Genomic DNA, 20,863 nt, shown 5'->3' with positions numbered 1-20,863 from the left:
ATATTTAATGTAACAATGAAGACAAGAATCTTTTTTCTTTTCTAGTTTTGACCAGAGTTAACTTCAAGTGATCAGCAAGATTCTACCACTCATATGTAGAATGAAACATCCATTTCATTCTAAACTTGACCTTTTATTTGAGTTTTATCATGTTTACAGGGGTTTGATACTATGAATTCTGTTGACTTCAACTCCACAGAAGGTATAAGGTTATGGTCATAGAAATAAGCACACATACAAAAGAAAAACTTTCAACCATTTAATTACAATTTTTACTTCGACATTGGGATGCATCTCAGTAACTTCACGTCCGCTTAAGGTTAAGTTGGAAACCTATCGAATAAAAATTCAGAACCATTTAATAGAAAAACAGAACATTTTGCTGTCAGTGTGAGACCATGGCATAACACCTGTTTTGCTTCAAGTTCACTTATGTTGACAAACTATGACAATTTCAAATTATCGATATCTAGATAACGCCACCTAGAAATTGGATTCAAAATTTCATCAGGATGCTTGGAACGTGTTCCTCTTTCATCTGGTCAAAAAGAAGTAATTCCTCTCGACTATCCACTAAATATGGATTTTGGTATTAATCAGCAGTTATTTTTACGACGCTTAAGCGACCACAAAATGTGGGAGAAACCCTCAAGGGCTTTATGGATTACAATTTAGACAGTCATTTCAGATGGGAAAACCGTAGATTGCTCTTGGATAAAAAACCCACCTAACTATGACCCGGCCGGGTATCGAACCCGGAACCTACAGATTGCTAAGCCTCTTTGCTTCAAATGCCACAGCCTTCATCCACAGCACCGGATTTCAGTATTAACAAGCATCGACATATTGCTAGAAAACCTGTCCTCATTAGCACTGTTATTGTTGATTCAAGTGAATCCGAGCATAATTTGTCGAGCAGTTCAAGCTTGGTATAATGTCCGCTTGGATTAGTAAGTATCTACGCCTGCAGCAAACCAGCGAGCAGTATCCTAGATTCACAGCAAATTAAGAGCCATCTGATTACATGCTTTTACTAAAAGGAATTTTGGCCCGATTCCAATTTTTCTTTTAACTTTTTTTCGCTCCTTTTATCTCTTACCCGTAAAGACCAGTTTCCTCCATCAATGACCTGGAAGAGTCGTTGCAGTTGAGATCGTTGAGCTCGATGAGAAGAGATGGAAGAACTAACTCGGGGTACTCCTTCTGCAGCATCAACAGATTCTCAGAGTTCATCATCGAGATGGAGACGAGCGTCGGTAAAAGCATCACCAGTTTGGCGACCAGTCGGCTATTCTGCGCATTCTGTCTCATGATTTCTCGCCTCAGGCACTCCATAAGTTTCTCCTGCATATTGCCCGTTTGAGTTTTGTTAAGTAGACCAGAACGATCTAAAAAAAAAATAATAATAATATAATATATAGATAAAAATTGCAGTTTGACATCATGAGCTTTTACAATCTGAATATAAATATTGTTGTTCAAAATTATATTAAACCTGTTGAAAAATGATCATAGTATTAATGAATGTTTATAATGCACCCGTCAAATAGGTGCTTGTGGCGCGGTGAAGCAACAGTGCGTTGGGCAAGGCAAGTAACAGACGAAGAATAAGAAACAGATGAGTCTTCAGAGTTGATTTGAAGGACATTAGAGAATGAGAGAGCTTCGATTGATTCAGGTAATTTATTCCAAAGCTGTGTGGCACCAAAAGCAAAGTTCAAGTTTATTTATAACTCAAAGAAAGGCAAAACTGTTAGCAAACTGCTTTTCCTTTCTCTTTCAAGGCGCTTCTGAAGTGTTCACGATATCAGAGCTCTATGAATACTGATTAATAATGTTTGATGATGCAGCTTATCTTATGCAAGAAGCCTGTGTAGGTAAATATGTATAAATTAGTCGGCCTGACGTGATGATTCCTTAAAAGGATTGTCCTCAGAGGCTAACTGACACCGAAACAATCTAAAGTTAAAGTTGAAGGTTTACAGTCTTGTATGAGGCTAATGCCTCCTCACACGACTTTACAACTTAACCCCTGGTCATTGGTAACTTGTCACACCCACACACCAAAGTGTGCACAATTCAATCAATCTCTCCTGGGGCACCACAGTACACCACAACCACATTTCCCCCAGGGGACTTCCCATAGGGTGCAGCCACAAACCGGCGCACGCAACTATATTTACAAGTTACCTCGCAGGTCCCCATTTATACACCTGGGTGAAGAGAGGCAATGGAGATAAAGCGCCTTGCCCAAGGACACAACGCAATGATCTGGCCAGGGCTCGAACCTGTAATCCTTAGATCACAAGTCCACTGCCTTAACCACTTGACCACAACCCTCCTAAATAATAATCCCCTCTAATAATAATCATCATAAATTACATTTATATAGCGCTTAATACAGCGTTTCAAAGCACTTTACATAGTAGGAAAGAGACCAAGGAAACCAAGGGGGAAAAAAGAAACTAGGAATCAAACAGAAATTTTTTAAGTTGTCTCATGAGAGTACAAAGGGAGGGAGAGCCACGAACGTGAAGTGGGACACATTAAGAGACATATACGTAAGGACACTTTCATTGGGCGTATAAGCAAAAATAGATACCACCAAGGAGAGATTTATATCAACTTTCAACTCCAGAAAACCTTGTTAACTACAAAAACACACAATGAAAAAAACAAAATCTTCACTAATAAAATATGGTAATTGGGTTGGAGTTGGTGATGGGGGGGTAGTGTTATAGGTCTTATATATGTTAAGGTAATTTTTTTTTGGGGGGGTAGTTCTTTTATAGGTGTTAAGGTTATCTATTTTCTTTGATTGGAGTACTCTATTCAATTAAGCCCAAAAGGGTTTCTTAGTTTACTTCCTTTCACATTTTTTACTTATTTGCAGTTTTATTGTCTTGTTCACCTTGTTATACTCTGTGATGAAACAAATAATAAATAAATTGTTAATAAATAAAAAATTACATACCTCCAGTTACTATAGTAACCGCCATGAGATGAGCTATCTCCATGTCGCCTAAATCCATCTTATTCAGGACATCGGCTAGTTCGAAGACCCGATTCCAGAAGTCGGGGACGTCCATGTCGTTGATCTGCTGCCTGCTGAAGAACTGATCGTCCTCTAAGATCATGGTACGATCCTGAGGGGAGAGCACCCTGGAGATGAGGATGATCCACGCCTCGAAAAACCCACTCTTCAGGAGAGTGATCTGATCTTCCTGCAAAGGGTAAAGAATAAAGTCATTAACAGCAAGTTTCCAATTTTGCCTGGCATTTCACAATGTAACATACAGGGATAAGCCTGGGGTTAAAAAAAAATCAACTTTGCAAAAATTGCGGTGTAAGCTCCAGTTTGCATATGCAGTGTGTTAGGATAATATATGCAGTGTGTTAGGATAATAGTTTTTGTCCCAGAGGTAGAAAAGAAATCACGGATATTCGCGAATTCGCGGAAAAAGCTCAGCTCATGCCTGAACATAATAGTTATTCTTTGGTGAGTAATGGGGGAGGGGTGAGGGAGGGGATAGATCTTTTTCAATCGCTGCACCGCGCTTGTGGAATACATAACCACTTGAAATCAAGACGGCTAAGACTTTCTCCTCCTCCTTGAAAAAGAAGCTTAAAACTCAAGCCTTCATAGACACTTTACATTAATTTTGTAGGAGTAAATTGGTTTTAGCGGTTTGAGCGCCCATTTCTGGGTGGGTACGTGCCCATTATCCATCTTTGTTATTATTATTATAGATTGATAGAAAGATAGATAGACATTCACACACACCCCCAAGCATGAACCAATCAAACAGCACTCACAGTTTCACCACATCTACACATCCCAGTGGGGAACATACGATAGGTTGCAGCCATAATTGGGCACACTCAACTATATTTACAAGTACACCTCGCACATCGCCATTTTTATACACACTGCTGCAGAGAGAGGCAGTTGAGATTACGATCAGATAAGATAAACTTTATTAACCCCCACAAAGGGTAAGTGAAATGCTCGCATACAAACAGTATTATACAAATACAAATAAACTAAAAAGTTACAAAAGGGCAAGAACAAATAAACAAAGCAGGACATATAAAAAGAGTGCACAGTGACAATTTAGCGTTTTAAATTATGAAGTTTTATACATTATGGAATCCAAGAAGAGGGGGTCTTAAAGGGGGGTCTTAAAGTGTCTTAAAACCATTATAACTATATAAGGGCATCAGTACTCTCTCTGTATTATCCCAAGCTAAAAGTGAACAAACTTCTCGGTGGTTATTTCTGGTCGAGGTTTCTTTAGGTCAAAAGTTATGCCCAGAACATCAAAGAGTGTTAAACTTAATACAGGACAAGCTCCCCATGGGAAAATAACATGATTTGGGTGTGAAATATAAACTCTAGATAAAGTATCGACTTGACTGACCCACTTTGACTAAAACTTGCCAAAAATTTAACGACATGAGAAAGCACTTTGAGAAACCAATCCCTGATATGAATGAATTTATCACCATTTGAGTCATTAACTTTTGAAGAAAACTCACTCACCTGTCGAAAGCTTACAAATCCTGGTAGGCACTTTGAAAACTCAACAACTTTCTTAGCTCCTGGCATCTGTGCCTCTAAAAATTGCTTCCAGGCCACAACTTTGGGGTTGTTCCTCTGTTCTTCTGACAAATCGTCAAGGGGAATATTTGGAGATGGGAAGATGTTTGTCTCTTGATAAGATTGCTGTAATCACAGAAGAAAAATATTAAAAATCCAAAAATTAGAATTTGCCGACTTATCGATATGAATGTAAATTCAAAACAGCCAATGACTAAAAGTCATTTCTTATACAAAACTAGGTATTTAGTTTGTGATAGTTGGTCAGGTCTGTAGGAACAGAATACAATTCAGTGTTTATTGTATGGTCAACTCTGATTTCAGTTTGGGTTAACCATCATGTTCGGTGGGCATGACAATGAGACACGTCAAACAGTTGATTTTACGAAACATTCGTGGGTCACCTGGTCGTGATTTATAGTGTATTTGTTAACCTTACAGAAGCACCAAAGCTCTTAACTTTACGTCCTCCGCATCACTAGACTACCCACTACTAAGTAAAATCTTCTCCTAGCAATCACATATTCATTTCCACCAATCAAACTACTTCATTTTCTTATTTGCATATTCGTCGACCAATCATAAAAGACTCTTACCTTCTAGCTTCAGATTAAATATGATTGCATTTGTATTGCAATCTGTCCAAACTTTGACATAGCATCTTGCGATATGATAATACCAGATAAGTTATTCCCCAGGGATCCCATTTCAGGGGGGGCCAAGGGGGTGACCGCCCCCCCCCTTGAGCATATTGTTTAATATGATTTTGCTAGTAATTTCAAAGTAAAAATTGCTTAGATGCAACTTACAAGGCCTGGGAAGTGCCATTTCCAGCGATCAAGGAGGCATTTTTGGCCAGAATATTCCTGTACCCTTCGTGCCAACCCATGGTGGCTCTACTCTTAGACAGTTTGCCTACAGGCTTCGCCCCTCCCTTGGATAATTCCTCGCTACGCGCCTGTCCTGTTTTAATCAACTCGTTTAGCAGACCCAAATCTTACCATCATCTCGTCCCGTTTGCTGAGCAGCCCGTCGACCTTCTCTTTTGGAAACTGAATGGCGAGGTTGTAGGCCTGTAGCACTGTCTGGCTGATGGAGTACAACTCTATGTCCCGCCTCTCCCTGGCCTCTTTCTCCTCGGCTGTCTCCGGTCTCATCGTCAGCCTGCGAATCTCGGCCAGATTGTTCTGTTTTATCTTCTTGGAATACCGGCCAATTCTCACGGCTAGGTTCGGTTAAAAAATACGAGAGATTCGAGCATCTTTGTCAGTTTATATCCGAATTTTCATTATACGATGGCACAATTTGGAAAATGTCAGACAGTTTCTTGAGGGGTTAAAAGAATAACATGAATGGCATTTACTTCATTTCTGGCACAATTTGGAAAATGTCAGACAGTTTCTTGAGGGGTTGAAAGAATAACACGAATGGCATTTACTTCACTTCTGACTTCACTTCATTTCATAACTGTGCATCAGCTGGATAAAACGGAGACATGTGAAATCCTTCAACCCACATTAAGAAGCTGTCCGAGTTAAATATGAACAATTTTGCTATTTTGTCCTCCTCATCTTTAGGGTACCTCTCACTATATTGGGTGCAAACACTACTGATTTTTTTGTATTTTTTTTTAATTTTGCATCACCATAAACCTTCCAGAAGGCTCCATAGTCCTTGTAAAATTTCCATGTTATTTCTATCAACTCGACTGCAATCACAATGCGATTGCTCTTGCAGTAACTTGGCCTTTGTCTGTTAGAAAATTTATGCTGAGTAAACATACTTGTACGTTAATTGTTGGCGCTAAATTATCAAGTCATGTGAGAATGCCTTGATACCAGAAGTCCTATATCACTATGACCATAATAATAGTGTTCCCATTGATAAGATAGACACTTGTCAATTGCAGGCATGATAAAACACAACACAGTTGTTGCAGTGAATGTACATCACTCAATTCACAGTGAAAAAACAACTAATGATAAATAGAGAACCTTTTACATTTTACTGCAACAGTCAACTACTGGCCAAACTTCAGACTAAAACCAGAATGCAAAAAGGCATTGAAGTTTCAATTACTTCATTGCAATGGACTACCTCAAATTTGATCTTCTCTAATTTGTTTGATTTCTCTATCCCGAATATCTTGGACGGATACTACCCCCATCGAAGTTTAAATCAACCAGAGAGATGATCATGCATGCCCATGTCGTTTTACTCACATTCCTTTGACATGCCCACGACGAGACATTTCTTGAACCTGCAGTGCTGGCAACGATTTCGGTTGATCCGTTCGATCGTACAATTCCCGTCCAGGTGACACTTGTATTCGATCTTCTTCTGAATGCTTCGTCGAAAGAAACCCTGAGAATAGCAGAAGGAGGAGGAGAATTTATACTAACAAAAAAACATTTCCAACGAAGTTGCCTCCGTCCGTAGATTTAAAAATATTTGGGATTTGTTTTTCTTTTTCATGAAGTTAAAATCAGGACGAAACTGTTTTTTTATAAACTGCAAAGATATTGTAAGAAATGTATTTACATGCTGTTGTACCTACTAGAAAATACTAGCAAAAACAGTTCCAGTCATTTCAACACGTTGGGTAAGGTTGAAAGGACCAAGGTCACCCAATATGTGGACCAACTTCGGCTGCTATATCGTCAAGATGTCGTACAACATTTTAAAAGAGTTACAAAACAGGAGAACATCTTTAATATGCAGACCCCCGTAATACATGCACAGTGCACTAAACATGATACTGAGCATTACAAGACACAATCCTCCTTCTCTTTGACTTTGTGATGTGACTTGTGAATAATTAGTAATCTACGAAAGAGGCTTATGTCATCTCCTTCCAAGAAAAGAAGTTTCAAACCGAGATCCAAATCCGACAACAGAACTAGCGTCGAGCAGCTTATCTCGGTTGGAGACCTTTTTAGAAGAACTTTCGGCGACGGCGAAAAAAACTACAACAAAACCCCCCCCGACTCCTTTTTTGTTCAAACGTTACTGTTTACCGAGACTGACAAGATCACGGTATCTTGTGACGCAAAGTATCTTGCTGCGTGATTGGATCATGAGATGTTATCGCCCGTGCATGGTCCACAGATATTATCTTCCGTATGTTACTTGAATATCCTATTAGCATGAATATTTGAAGACGCTTTTGGAGTCATCTCCCAACTTTCGTGCATGTTTTTAACATTCATGAGATGAATGATTGGAGCAGAGAGGTCGACTACCCACGCTGCAAAAAGGAGACTTTCGTGATGACTTATCTTACCCAAGGTACCTTTGTGGTACTGCAAAGTTTTTTTCCCCACCAGTGGGCTTAAAGTTCCTATTTTAAATGCCCACTGACCTTTGGGTGAATACTGTGCATCAATGTCTAAGTGTGAATATCCAAATATCTTTAAAAGCTTCATAAAATATTTGGAAATCCTTCATAACTTGGCAGGTGGTTGCTTACATACATGTACATATACAGACTACCAGTGTCGCAATGCACAATAGAAATGAAAGTCTATAATGAAAACTGTAAGCATGATCACATAATTACGGTTGATCCATACACAGTATTCGACAACTCACAGCCACCTGTGATGCAGGCTGTATATATAATAATTATTAAAATCCTCAATTTTCATTGCATATTTAAGGAGACACACATATCCCCAGCCATCATCTTCTAATTTATATGACAGAGATCTTCAAGTGAAGAACAAGTTCCTCTACTTGTTCTGTTCTGGGAGATATGTTCAGCATGACGCCATAATGGAAGCCTGTCGCTACCAAACCAATCACCTTACAACCATCGCAGGCCATGACCCTGTAATGGAAGCCTGTCGCTACCAAACCAACCACCTCACAACCTTCGCAGGCCATGACGCCGTAATGGAAGCCTAAACCTGTCGCTATCAAACCAATCACCTTACAACCATCGCAGGCCATAATGGAGGCCTGTCGCTACCAAAACCAATTACCTTACAACCTTCGCAGGCCATGACGCCATAATGAATGCCTGTCGCTACCAAACCAATCACCTGACAACCATCGCAGGCCATGACTCTGTAATGGCAGCCTGTCGCTACCAAACAAACCACCTCACAACCTTCACAGGCCATGACGCCGTAATGGAGGCCTGTCGCTACCAAACCAATCACCTTACAACCATCACAGGCCATGACTCTGTAATGGAAGCCTGTCGCTACCAATTCAACCACCTCACAACCTTCGCAGGCCATGACGCCGTAATGGAAGCCTAAGCCTGTCGCTATCAAACCAATCACCTTACAACCATCGCAGGCCATAATGGAGGCCTGTCGCTACCAAAACCAATTACCTCACAACCTTCGCAGGCCATGACGCCATAATGGAAGCCTGTCGCTACCAAACCAATCACCTTACAACCATCGCAGGCCATGACTCTGTAATGGAAGACTGTCGCTACCAACCACCTCACAACCTTCGCAGGCCATGACGCCGTAATGGAAGCCTAAGCCTGTCGCTATCAAACCAATCTCCTCACAACCTTCGCAGGCCATAATGGAGGCCTATCGCTACCAAAACCAATTACCTTACAACCTTCGCAGGCCATGACGCCATAATGGAAGCCTGTCGATTTATCCCCACAGACTTTACAGGGTATTCTCATGGCGTCCTCCAGACTTGATTCCCGACTTGATGTATCCGCTGTTGATTCCACCGACACCTCTGGTTCCAGTCCTGCAAAAAAAAGTACCAAACGGTCAGCCATTTACTTCTTAATATAGCAAGTAGCATTTTCCATGGTATGTCCTGCTGCCTGCTACTCTCAACCACCCCTCCCCCTCGCTCCCACTCCTTCCCTCCACACCCACCTATCTCTAGTTAGCAAAAGGTCTTCATGCATTAAATTCTGCCTTCCGATAATCCAATCAATATGTAAAAGGCGCCAAAGAAAAAAGGAGTGTAGGAAGTGGAATTAATCTTCATCCGGAAAACATTCATCCCACAGTTTGACGTTTACAAATATTTTCAAGTAAAGCAGACCAAACAAGATCATCATCAAATGGCTATAATTCTCACAAACAATGTTACAAATAATAAATGGTTGCCATGGCAATTCAATGTATGCGGTGATGACAATTTCTGCAAAAAATAAAAAGACTGCTGATTCTAATGACACATTCTTCAAGATAACTCATGAAATCTTAATTCTTTATGACAGGCATTGGCAAAAAAAAAGGCAAAATATTTTGGTTGCAAACCTTTCAAACAGCTATTTGTACGTACAAGTATGCTAATTTGCATGCTAATTGTTGTTTTCTGACGGTATGTCAGTTGACAAATTATCATGTTGAAACATCCGAGCAAGAACACTCGGTCTTAAAATGAGCTTTTGTGCAGTCACATTCACAACATCCCTCTTCTGTCTTTATAGTTCTGTTTACGTTAAGTATCTAGACTAAAGAATTACATGCAGTGGGGAATAACCTAATCCTATAAAAGCACAATAATCTTGCAAGGATAATCTTGCAAGAAGGCTTTCAGAGATCTGTATTACCTCTTTATATCAAACAAACGGCTATAAAGCGACTTCCTTTGCCAACCAAACAAAGTTCAAATACAGTATATGTTCAAAACCCAAATCAACCAATACCCCTGTGGACATATTTCCAAGAAAGTCTTGTTTTTTACATACTTTTATATAAACAAGGGGAAGGGGGGGGGGATGGCAGGAAAAATGTTGACATTTATGGAGTCTATAGAGAGCTCTTATTGGAGACTATTATCAGCTGTAGTGTTACTGTAACTTTTTGTATTATAGTACTGAACTGCACTCAACAGTGTGCAGTGGGAACTACTGCAATGAACCATGTACTTAGGGAAGGCTCGCAAATTTAACCGGCGATGATCGAAGGCCCAGCCAGCAGCACACCACTGCTCATTATGCAGCCTGCATATCGCTCACGCTTGAGTGCACACACCCACGGTAACTCCGTGAAAGTAATGAGCATTGAGCTCCCAACACAGAAGCACTGCTATTGTTTGTAAACAAAAGCGGTACTTGCCTTTTCCTGGTCTGTGGTTTTTACGTAACAATGGCACTCTGACCACAGTAGAAGGAGATTTATTTCAAGAACGAGTTGAAATCTTCATGAACTATTTTCGTATCGAATGTTTCAAAATACTTTCAGACTTCTTTTCCTGTACAAAGTATTTTCATTCACTAACACTGATCCATCTCTCTTTTCTCTACTCGAACAGTAAGTTGGTACACCTTCCAAATTTTACGAAAGATCGAGCAAAATACTTTCGAAAAATTCACGCGAAACTGGCATATCGTGCTAAATGCAACAAATGTCATGTAAACAAGGCTCTAGTACACCCATTTATGAATAAACCATACGACCACATCTGCTGTTAAGCGGGGGAAAAAGAAAGTATTTTCTAGAATTTCCACACAAAAAAGGAAAAATAATTATCCTACCATAGTTAAGAGTATAGTACATAGCCTAACCACTTCGTCGGTTACGGATCTCACGTAACAACAAAAACACAACTTATTGTATTTTGCGAAGTTGACGTTTTCTACAAGGACATGGAAAAAATATTGAGCATTTAGTTAATCATGCCAAGTGGCCTAAAACATGGGATTGCAAGGTTTACTTTGATAAAGATGGCCATACTGTAGCTATTGGGGCCTTGATATCGTGCTATGTATGTATGGTATAGACTGTGCCTCGTGTATCATGGGGAACAGATTGTTTTGTTCATGCGGATGAGTCGGTTAGCTTGAGGTGTGTTTTATATACATCCATGGTTTTACTTTGTTACGGGGATATAAATTTTCTTGAACGTCTAAGATAATATTTCGCATAACTTTACCGATCCTTTACTGACTGACCTAATTAATTCTAGAGTGGAGTCAAAATAGTTTACTCCATGAAAAGTTTTTTGGAAACGTGCCAAAAATGTTAACAAACAGGTGTTAGACAGGCTTTGCCGAACGTAGTTTGTTACTGTAATATCGTCAGTTTTGTAAGTTAAACTTTTTAAAGATTGTAAGACAGGTTAAATCTCTTTTCATTTTATCACATAATATAGCTACTCTAACTTGTCTCTAACAGCAGACTGTTATTTTTGCCTGGCTCTGATGAAATACTACTATCTCAAGTAACGTTGGCAAGTTGCCAAGAAATAAATGTCACGCAATGTGATACAAAAAGTCATATTACCCATTCATGAAGGCTTCAAACGCAAGTTTTCAAACATTGGTTCAGTGTATAGTACAATTACAACTAGTCATACCGTTGTAGTCTAAACCGAATTTATGCTTTATGCTAAACGATCTGAACAAACGTAATTTCTCAAACTAAATTAAAATTATATCATTCGTGACTTCGTTACAACTAAAGCCAAGTAAGTCTACTATGAATAAGAATTATTCGGATTCTTTATTAGCCATTCCATTTCGTAAAGAGCCATGCAATAACAATTTTTCTTGCACAAGTCGCGAACTGTTCAGGCTTTTTACAACCCGAAAGCAGCTGCGCAACGTGAAAGTAAGATCACGCACATGTCTTAGCCTACTGTCTGACTGCATGACTCACGTGGAGGTGATTTTGCATATAGATACGTACGAGAGTTTTAATGGTTAGGCTATATATTTACTGTCATTTCAATAAACTGTTTATAGTACGAACGAAAGAAAAGTCCCCACAGGTTTGAGAGATTGTCTAGAGCATTGATGATGTAGGTTTTTCTGTATTAAGGGATTCAAGACCAAACGGAGTGTCTCAGTTAGTTCAATTGCAAAACACGAAATAAAAAATAGCGATGAAAGCGCCACGTAAAATTCATGTTACGAGCACAAAGCGTCAGCAAAGTACACACAACTGTATAGTAACTCAATGCAGTTACAGTAGCCTATATGTAGTAGCTTTATTGATAAACAATTCTCCAACCTGCAGAGAAAATTCTATATAACCCTTTTGTGTACATCCTGGACCAAAGTGACCAGTTCATTGTCTGGTCTTCTTTTGTGCATAAGAGGCTTAATTTGTGGTCTCATAGTCAAGTGCATACAACTGTCCACCGACTCTTGGAAGGCAGGAAATGTGTGCGTTCAAGCATGACTCATTACCAGCTGGTTGCTGTGCTCATTACACTGGATAGCAACGGTTGGGCCTTCGATCATCGCCGGTTAAATTTGCGAGCCTTCCCTTAAAAACCTGCTGCACTGAACCTCTAATGCCTGCACTGTACTGTACTGTACTGTAAGAATTACTGTAATGTGTTGTACTGTGTTGTACTGTGTTGTGTGTACAGTAGTGTACAATACAGCTACAGTACATTAAAGTACTGTACTGTACATTTCTTTACTATAATGTAATGTACAGTACTATAACATAGTTTAATGTAATGTACTGTTCTAACTAATTCAAAAAACACAGAAACCCATCTGGATACAGGTATATGTAAACATATGACACAAATATGCCAGATTTATAGTGATTGACTGCAAAATTCTGAACAGCTACGATGAACACAAAAATATAAAAAATAGGAATTACCCCTCAGACATGTAGTGCCTAAGTTTGTAAAACTGTACACAGCGTAAACGATTAGTGTACTGACTGCAAAATGCTGTAGCCCAGCCAACCTCTACACCCCCCACCCCCACCCCCCACCTGACTTCTAGCATCCTCACATAGCAGGTAGTTTCAGGGAAAGTACTTGCAGCCTGCAGAAAAAAACCTAGTTAAAGCTACAGCATATATATGATAGTCCTACCTGGAACTTTCCTAGTCAATTCTTTTGAAATGGACGTCCTCACTAGGACAAGTCAATGGCAGTTACATACGTATACAGGGATGTGCCCACGCTGGGCGGCCTCGCCACGGAATAAAAAATTACCGCCCAGCACTGTCTTAAAAATCGTGAATCCCGCCCAGCACTATTTTCATCTAAAATCCCGACATTCCTAACAATATATTCAACATAAATTGGGCCTAGCCTATGCCAAAATCGTACAGACTAATTATGCATCAGTTACGCATGCGAGAAGCATAACTTACGGCTCTCAATCGGTCCCTTTTAAAATCTCTTTGAACAAACTAATAACTTTTACCAGGTACGTAATATATTTCACTAAAAAAAAATTAAAAAACGTAAATTGTTAGCAAAACTGGTACTTGTGTATGTGCTTAAAAAGCTACACAAGTGCCAGCATTTTGGCATCTGAGCACCTTCAAAAATCAAAAAATTTCTCAAAGGGGAGGGCGCACTCCCTCCCCCTTAGACCCCTCCCCCTTAGACCCCTCCCCCTTAGACCCCTCCCCCAAGACGGCGATCAGTATACCCGGCACTCAGGAAATCCTGGGCACATCCCTGCGTATATTCAAAGGGACAACCCTACTTCAAACTAATGAGATTCGATTCTTACCAGGAACAGTCCCAACCTCCTGAGGCATTGTGCCGTCAAAGTTGAAGAACACTTGGGTGGAGTCCTGGAAAACCACGACGGGAGTGGAGACCGGACTATAAAATGGGGGCGACAATCCCTCTTGCTGGGTCACATCGATACTGCCCTGCATGGTAGTGGTCATGTCGCATTCTGACTCAGCAGTCATCAACCTAAACAAAAGAGATGAAATAAAGAACCGCTTGATATGATAATTATTGATATAATAATCCACTTGTTTATATAATTGATATAATTATTCAAAGCGACCACTCCTCCGCTGGACCGCTTGATATAATAACAAACCGCTTGATATAAAATAAAGAACCAAAAGTGGACAAAATCCGATGGAAAAAGTCCGCTCAAAAATAGGGATCTAGACACTTTGGTTGGTAGAATGAGAAGGGCGGTGACCGGAGGAGTGACAGCCACCTTTCAGTATGTGTACTTTACATTTGCATGACATACAGAAAACACCTACTGAAAGTATATAACTAATGCCAATATAAATACCAATATATAAATGCTAATTGATAAATGCCAATAAAAAACTTAAATAAGTAACTTAAACAGATTAAGGAATCACTACATACAGTATAATTAACACTTGTGTTAATGATTATGAGCACATTGTCTTGTCTTCTATTTATGGTCAATTCCATGGTGACTCGCGTGACATTTTTACTAAAATTCCTCTCTATTTGATATCATTAAACAAATAAAGAAATTACCTGGGAGATTCATGTAGCAGTGAAGGAACGCCTTAATGCTTACAACAGTAGAGAAAAAATATTTATACCCTCAAGTATTGGGGGTGAAATTGGCGAAAAACTAAACGTGACTCGCGTGACAGTTACTATCAGCAAAAATCAGAATGCACACACAAATGTTCGATTTCTTATGTCTTATTAAAATTTTTCCAATCAATTTTTATAATCATACCGAAGTTGAAAAACACCTCTACCTCAATTGCTATGCAACTTTGAAAAAATGTTGTAACGCATGAAAATAACGATGAAGATGTATTGTGACTCGCGTGACAAGAAAACGTGACTCGCGTGACAAGTTCACTTTTCGGATAGTTCTAGACCAAATGCATTAATGAATCGAAGGTATAGATCTTGCATAGTGAAATATAACATTCATTGGTCTAGAAAGTGTCCAAAAGGTACTTCCCTTGGTAATGTCCAGATGATATTAATGTCCCCGAGTTACCTTCATGATTGCAGACAGAAGGTAACATACTGTACGGGTAGTACAGTTGTTCAGGCAATATATCTTGTCAATTAATATTTATAACAATATTTAGTCTGTTGAAGTCACTCATTTGAAAGCTATAGAAGAAAGAGATCTATCAAAATGTGATTCAAATTACCATTCTCATTTATCATATTTGAATAAACCAAAAGTGTAATATTTGAGAAGATACATTCGCTCATAGGATTTTGGGAATGATTGAGCAGTTAAAACCTTAAGGTTGTCAAGTCATAGCACATGGCATTGCCAGATACAAATATAGATTATGTTTTTGTATATTACTAAAAAATCAATGACATGTGCTAACTTGTCAAATGTGGTGATAAAATAGGCATTATATTGCGAATAAATATTCATGAATTTAAATTCTGATATTTCAAATAAAATTATTATAATTAGTTGCATTATGTGTGCCCATTTTATTCAAGTTGCCTAATTAAAGGGGAATGCATATGATATCTTTAATCAGTGATTCATTCATCAAACTATAACATCCCTGTAATTTTCACACAGTAAATAGGTAGAAACACTATCTTGATTTGACGTGACTCGCGTGACGTGACTCGCGTGACATTCGTAATGGGTGATTTTCTGCAAAATTTGAATATCTTCTGAAAAGGAAAATGCAGTAATCCTTTTGGTATCTATGTGACGACTTGAAATTAATTATTTGGAGTGAAACTTTTGTGCAGGCAAGGAGAAAAAAACAAAAACAGTCAATTTTGTGACTCACGTGGCAGTAAATCAAGGATGTTTACTGTTTGCAATTTACCACTATTGTCTAATGCCTTGATGTCAAAATAAAATTGAAGCTATTAAGTGAGCACTATGCTATATAGCAAATATAATTAGTCCAACACACAGTTAATATGTAGAAACACTATCTTGAATTGACGTGACTCGCGTGACATTCGTAAAGGGTGATTTTCCGCAAAATTTGAATATCTTCTGGAAAAAAAAATTCAGTAATCCTTTTGGTATCTATGTGAAGACTTGATATTCATTATTTGGAGAAAAAATATTGTGCAGGCAAGGAGAAAAAAAACAAAAACAGTAAATTTTGTGACTCGCGTGACAGTAAATCGAGGGTGTTTTCAATTCACCACTATTGTCTAATGCCTTGATGTAGAAAAAAAATTGAAGCTAATAAGTGAGCACTATGCTATAGCAAATATAATGAGTCTAAAAAACTGATGATACCTATGATTACTATGTACTGTACAAATCTGCACAAAATGAAATTTCACTGTATTTTTCATAATTTAGTTTCTACGGGAACCATTTGTTATTACCGACCCCATAATCAAACAAATGAGGTTTTGGGGGTGAAAAAATTATTTTTTGTAACTACAAGTATTCTATTTATTGGAAACTTATACAATTTTAATGCACAATGATTTTAAATTTTTTGGTATGATGTTGACCTTATCATGGAATTGACCATATAACTGATGGGGTTGCTCAAGTACAGTTTGCATGTGCCAAGGAAGGTTTGAATGAGACATTGAGTGGTACACACATATACAGTACTGTGATCGCTTAACGATCGTACAATTTCGAAGAAACGATATTCTGCGATTTTTTACGATTTTATTCGACGTTATTCGAATTTATGCGATTTTGCGCGATTTAAAAAATCGTTGAAAAATTCGGACGTAAAGATTTGTACGAAATTCGCACAATTATTCGCGGTTTTTGCGGTCAGTTTTACAACGTACAAAATCGCACAAAATCGTTGAATAGGCCTTTTAGAATTACAACAGTCGTTTTTTGATATTACGTGTGTTCGAAGTATACAATACAACTTTTATCTATGGTTCAAATCACTTAGTTACGAGACTCAAATGTCATACATTCAATATGCAGTGTACAGTACCGCTCACGTATAACTGGACATGTGTATGCGCACATGATCGTGTAAAGACGTATAAACAAGTATAATCGCGAATAAACTCGTTGACAAACAAATTGCCTCGTAGACACCTCGTAAAATCCATGTACGAGTTTCTACGCAGGAAATGCTATTGTGCTCAATGAATAGGATTGAAGTCGCCGAAAATTTTGAAAACCTAGAAGAAAAAATAAAGTGTTACTAAGCGTTTCTTGTGTCAATTTTTTATATAATTTACCGTTGGCTCCAACTGAATGAAAAGAGAAAAAATTCCACCCAACAACTGAAAAGAAAAAAAAAATCCACCCAACAACTTTGAGTTTGAAGAAGGGCCGGTTAAAAACAAAACATGTTTCTCGTCCGCGCAATGGGCCTCCTTTTACCTGATTCCCGAGTTTCTATTCGGATTACAAGAAATCTCAACTATCCTTAAAAATTATTTTGTAAGGGTTGCCACATATTCCAAACTAATATTAGCGCTTGAAAAGAAGAAAAATGGCCGCCCGTTTTTTTTCAGATCTCAGTACGAGAAACGTATTTTATTTGGATAATAGAACAACTTTTGTTAATGTGGTTAAGTTAATATTTTCCTACCCTAGCTGTATGTCGATTTTATAAAACCTTCATGAAAACAGACTTTTTTGAAAATGGATTTTGAAGCTGTCAAAAATTTAACAAATGCTTACCGTTAAATACTGGCGTCAAAAAGTACATTTCGTATATATTCCAATAAAGATCCACAAAGGATAACAATGCTAAGTAGAGCTTACTAAAGAGAAATAGAAACTGCATGTACATGGTCATTTTAAGTATCCAAGTACTATACAAAGAGATTGAGTTCACCGAATCACCCCTTTTCCCTACCACCCGAGGAAAAACAAAAATTTGTATGTGTCGCAATAAGTTTTAACCGCACAGCATAGTACCATTAATAATTTGCATGTTACACCAAAAGTTACACTCGACGTCTAGATGGCGGGGAAAATGTTACATCTTGTTCAATGTATTGAGTCGTTCCCACGGTGCAATGAACTTGGGCAAGTTGCCAAGTTCGAATGTCGATGACCTACTTATGTTCCGTGACCAATGTCAATGGGTGTGTAAAATCTCGGGTTTTCCACGTGTTATATATATATATATATATATATATATATATATATAGAAGTTTTCGTAAGCGTACTAAGCGGAGCGAATTTCGGGCGGCATGTTGATTGTGAGGAAGCACTTATGCATCAATATTTGTGAAAAATATCGTACGGTTTTTCTTCAGAAAATATTTTTGACTAGAAATTGAAAACTCAATGTATTAAGAAGTACTACTGGGTCTAAACCTTATCATTGCATTTTGGGGGAAGTCAGATCTTCAAGTGCAAAATATTGTTTTTTTTTTCATTTAAGGTTATCGTAGTTTTCTTGCGAGGTGTATACGGCGTAACTTTCGAAGTAGGCTTTCTGATCATATAGCCTACCCTGTATGTCATTCTGCGTAATCTCGTTATCGAATGAGTTTCGGTATTGTCTTAGTAGAGAAACATTCAGACTGTCTCCGAATATGTTCGTCATTTGGGGGGGGGGGGGGGAGAAGGGGGGTGGCACAACAATTCTGGTGTGGATAGGGGCCCGTTCCCCGTGTCATCCCGTTTTACAGTGCCGTAATTTAATAACGTCGAACGTGGTCTCATTTCGTGAACAAGAAGTTTTTAACTATTTTGGTAATCAATAGCCCAAAGACTCCCAGGGTCCCTATAAACACCTGTTAGCTCATCCTGCTGCAGTGATTGGACAATAAGTACGCGCGTTCCTCATTTTTCCCCAGGTAGGCCTACCTCCGTAGGCATTCTGGGAAAACAAACATTCTGGACGTCAGTAGTATATATGCTAGTCATAGCAAGATCCATGCAAGGAAGACACGTGCTGTGCTGTGTACAGGGCTAGCGCTGTTCACTATATTACCGGCGTAGTAGGTAGTTTTAGTCGCAAGGTCTTTTTAATTTTGGGGACGGGTAAAGGGAGGTGATGGTCACCCTGTTGAGGCGACTGGTAGTTATCGGTAAATATCGGTAACGTATGAGAAAATATCGGTCTGAAGATAGGAATAAGGATAGTGGAATTCCAAGCCCAAGCTTGATCAAGCCCCTCATGAGAGGTGGGGTTAGGACAGCTAAGCCCGGGTAAACGTTGATCAATGTAAATAAATTATTGCCTTGGGGTGTAAAAGATAAGATGGATTTTACCAGTTGTGGTTTCCGCCGCTTGCTAATTTCTGTATCGACATAAACTGTGTCTATTTCCATATTGGTTGTGCATGTGTACAATGGACCGATGCAGCGAGAATGAAGGAATTACGTAAGGCATTGCTGAGTAGTACACAGTGTATAGCTGCCCGTGTATATCCGCATGCATACAGTATAAAGTTTGAGCTGCTTTCTTGAAGACGTCCAGATAACCGGAAAGGCCATTATTATTATTATTATTATTATTATCATTATTATTATTATTATCGATATTTTCGCAAAAGTAGACAGAGTAGAGTATGTGGTCGGAAGATGAAGTATTCGCATTGCTTGGCATTTGGTGCGACGAAAATAATATGTCGAAAACGCTCCAGTGTACTGAGACATCTTTATGTATGGGAGAGAAAAGCCTACACACCATGCAATACTAGCAAAATACACTGCAGTGGAATTTCTTGTTGGCAACTTGCCAAGAAAAGTTTTAACATCTATGTCTAGTCCAATTGTACAGTATAAAACAGGTGCGCACATCGAGCCCAGCTCAACCATTTTGTGTTAGGGGTCAAATATTTCTTTTCGGTAAAGACTTAGTGTGCGAACAATTTTTTTCCAGAGTTGTTGGAACATTGTACGCACACAAAGTCGGCATATCTGCTAGATATAATTGATATGATTACATTTAGGTTTTCCATTTGATTTTTTTTGATTTTTGGAAACTATGAAAGATTGTTTTAACGTAACCCCCGCGAAAAGTCGTACCACTCAAAATATTGCTTTTCAGGTACGAACAATGATTTCCCTGCCCAGTGCATTGACTTTTTCAAAGGTGATAAACGTTGGCCGTATCGGGAAAGCCCCGGTAGAAAATAGCGTGTGTGTGCGCTGCTTGGATGATATATGCACCCGCGAAAATCTCACTGCATATATCTGTCGATCGCTCGTATTCTCTATTGCAATAACCTGGTTCGGACGATTTCCAAGGTTTTCCAAGCGTGCCGCTATGCCCGGAGTTAACTCGTTGAAACGCGGGTTCAAATTGCAGGGCTTATCTGCGGTTACGGTTTTAGCTCCACATATGCTTGCTTGAAGCAAGACCATGTTCGTGGGAACGGGGTATTTGTGCATGAGTCATGAGTGACCTTTTTCAGTCGGTTATTGTGATCAACACAAAGGACAGCCCTTCCGTATCAACTCGAGAACTGCTTTCTGCAGTAGAGGTTGTTGCGGGAGGGAGGGTGGGGGGGGCAGTGGGGGAAGGGGTGTCAAGTCCGTAGTCCGTAGAAGCTACTTATGCATCATACAAATGACGTCATATTTACCATATTTTACACCAACGTGACCGAAAATAAAAAATATTATACAAATTATCTATGAGTGGGATACATACAGGCTGAGGTCTGTTGTAAACTTTTTTTAATGCATCCATAACTGAA

At 38.9% G+C, this 20,863-nt stretch overlaps 1 protein-coding gene across 3 annotated transcripts in view; it reads right to left on the bottom strand.

The window, feature by feature from the left end:
* Nucleotides 1-20,863, bottom strand: part of LOC139969530 (retinoic acid receptor alpha-like) — a 55,602-nt gene that overhangs the window by 10,171 nt on the left and 24,568 nt on the right. For 2 of the 3 annotated variants that reach the window (XM_071974595.1, XM_071974594.1), the window contains exons 3-9: nucleotides 14,031-14,221; nucleotides 9,177-9,325; nucleotides 6,823-6,964; nucleotides 5,602-5,825; nucleotides 4,544-4,726; nucleotides 2,975-3,224; nucleotides 1,100-1,388 (exon numbers count right to left, since the gene is read on the bottom strand). In XM_071974595.1, the coding sequence (XP_071830696.1) occupies nucleotides 1,100-1,388; nucleotides 2,975-3,224; nucleotides 4,544-4,726; nucleotides 5,602-5,825; nucleotides 6,823-6,964; nucleotides 9,177-9,325; nucleotides 14,031-14,217 (1,424 nt within the window). In that variant the 5' untranslated portion in view covers nucleotides 14,218-14,221. Of the gene's footprint in view, nucleotides 1-1,099; nucleotides 1,389-2,974; nucleotides 3,225-4,543; nucleotides 4,727-5,601; nucleotides 5,826-6,822; nucleotides 6,965-8,583; nucleotides 9,115-9,176; nucleotides 9,326-14,030; nucleotides 14,222-20,863 lie in introns of those variants that run through there. The other variant, XM_071974596.1, reaches the window with a different exon arrangement.

Source organism: Apostichopus japonicus, chromosome 7 (genome assembly GCF_037975245.1).
Source record: "Apostichopus japonicus isolate 1M-3 chromosome 7, ASM3797524v1, whole genome shotgun sequence".
In the NCBI taxonomy this organism is placed as follows: Eukaryota; Metazoa; Echinodermata; class Holothuroidea; order Aspidochirotida; family Stichopodidae; genus Apostichopus; species Apostichopus japonicus.
This window is presented reverse-complemented; position numbering and strand designations above follow the sequence as displayed.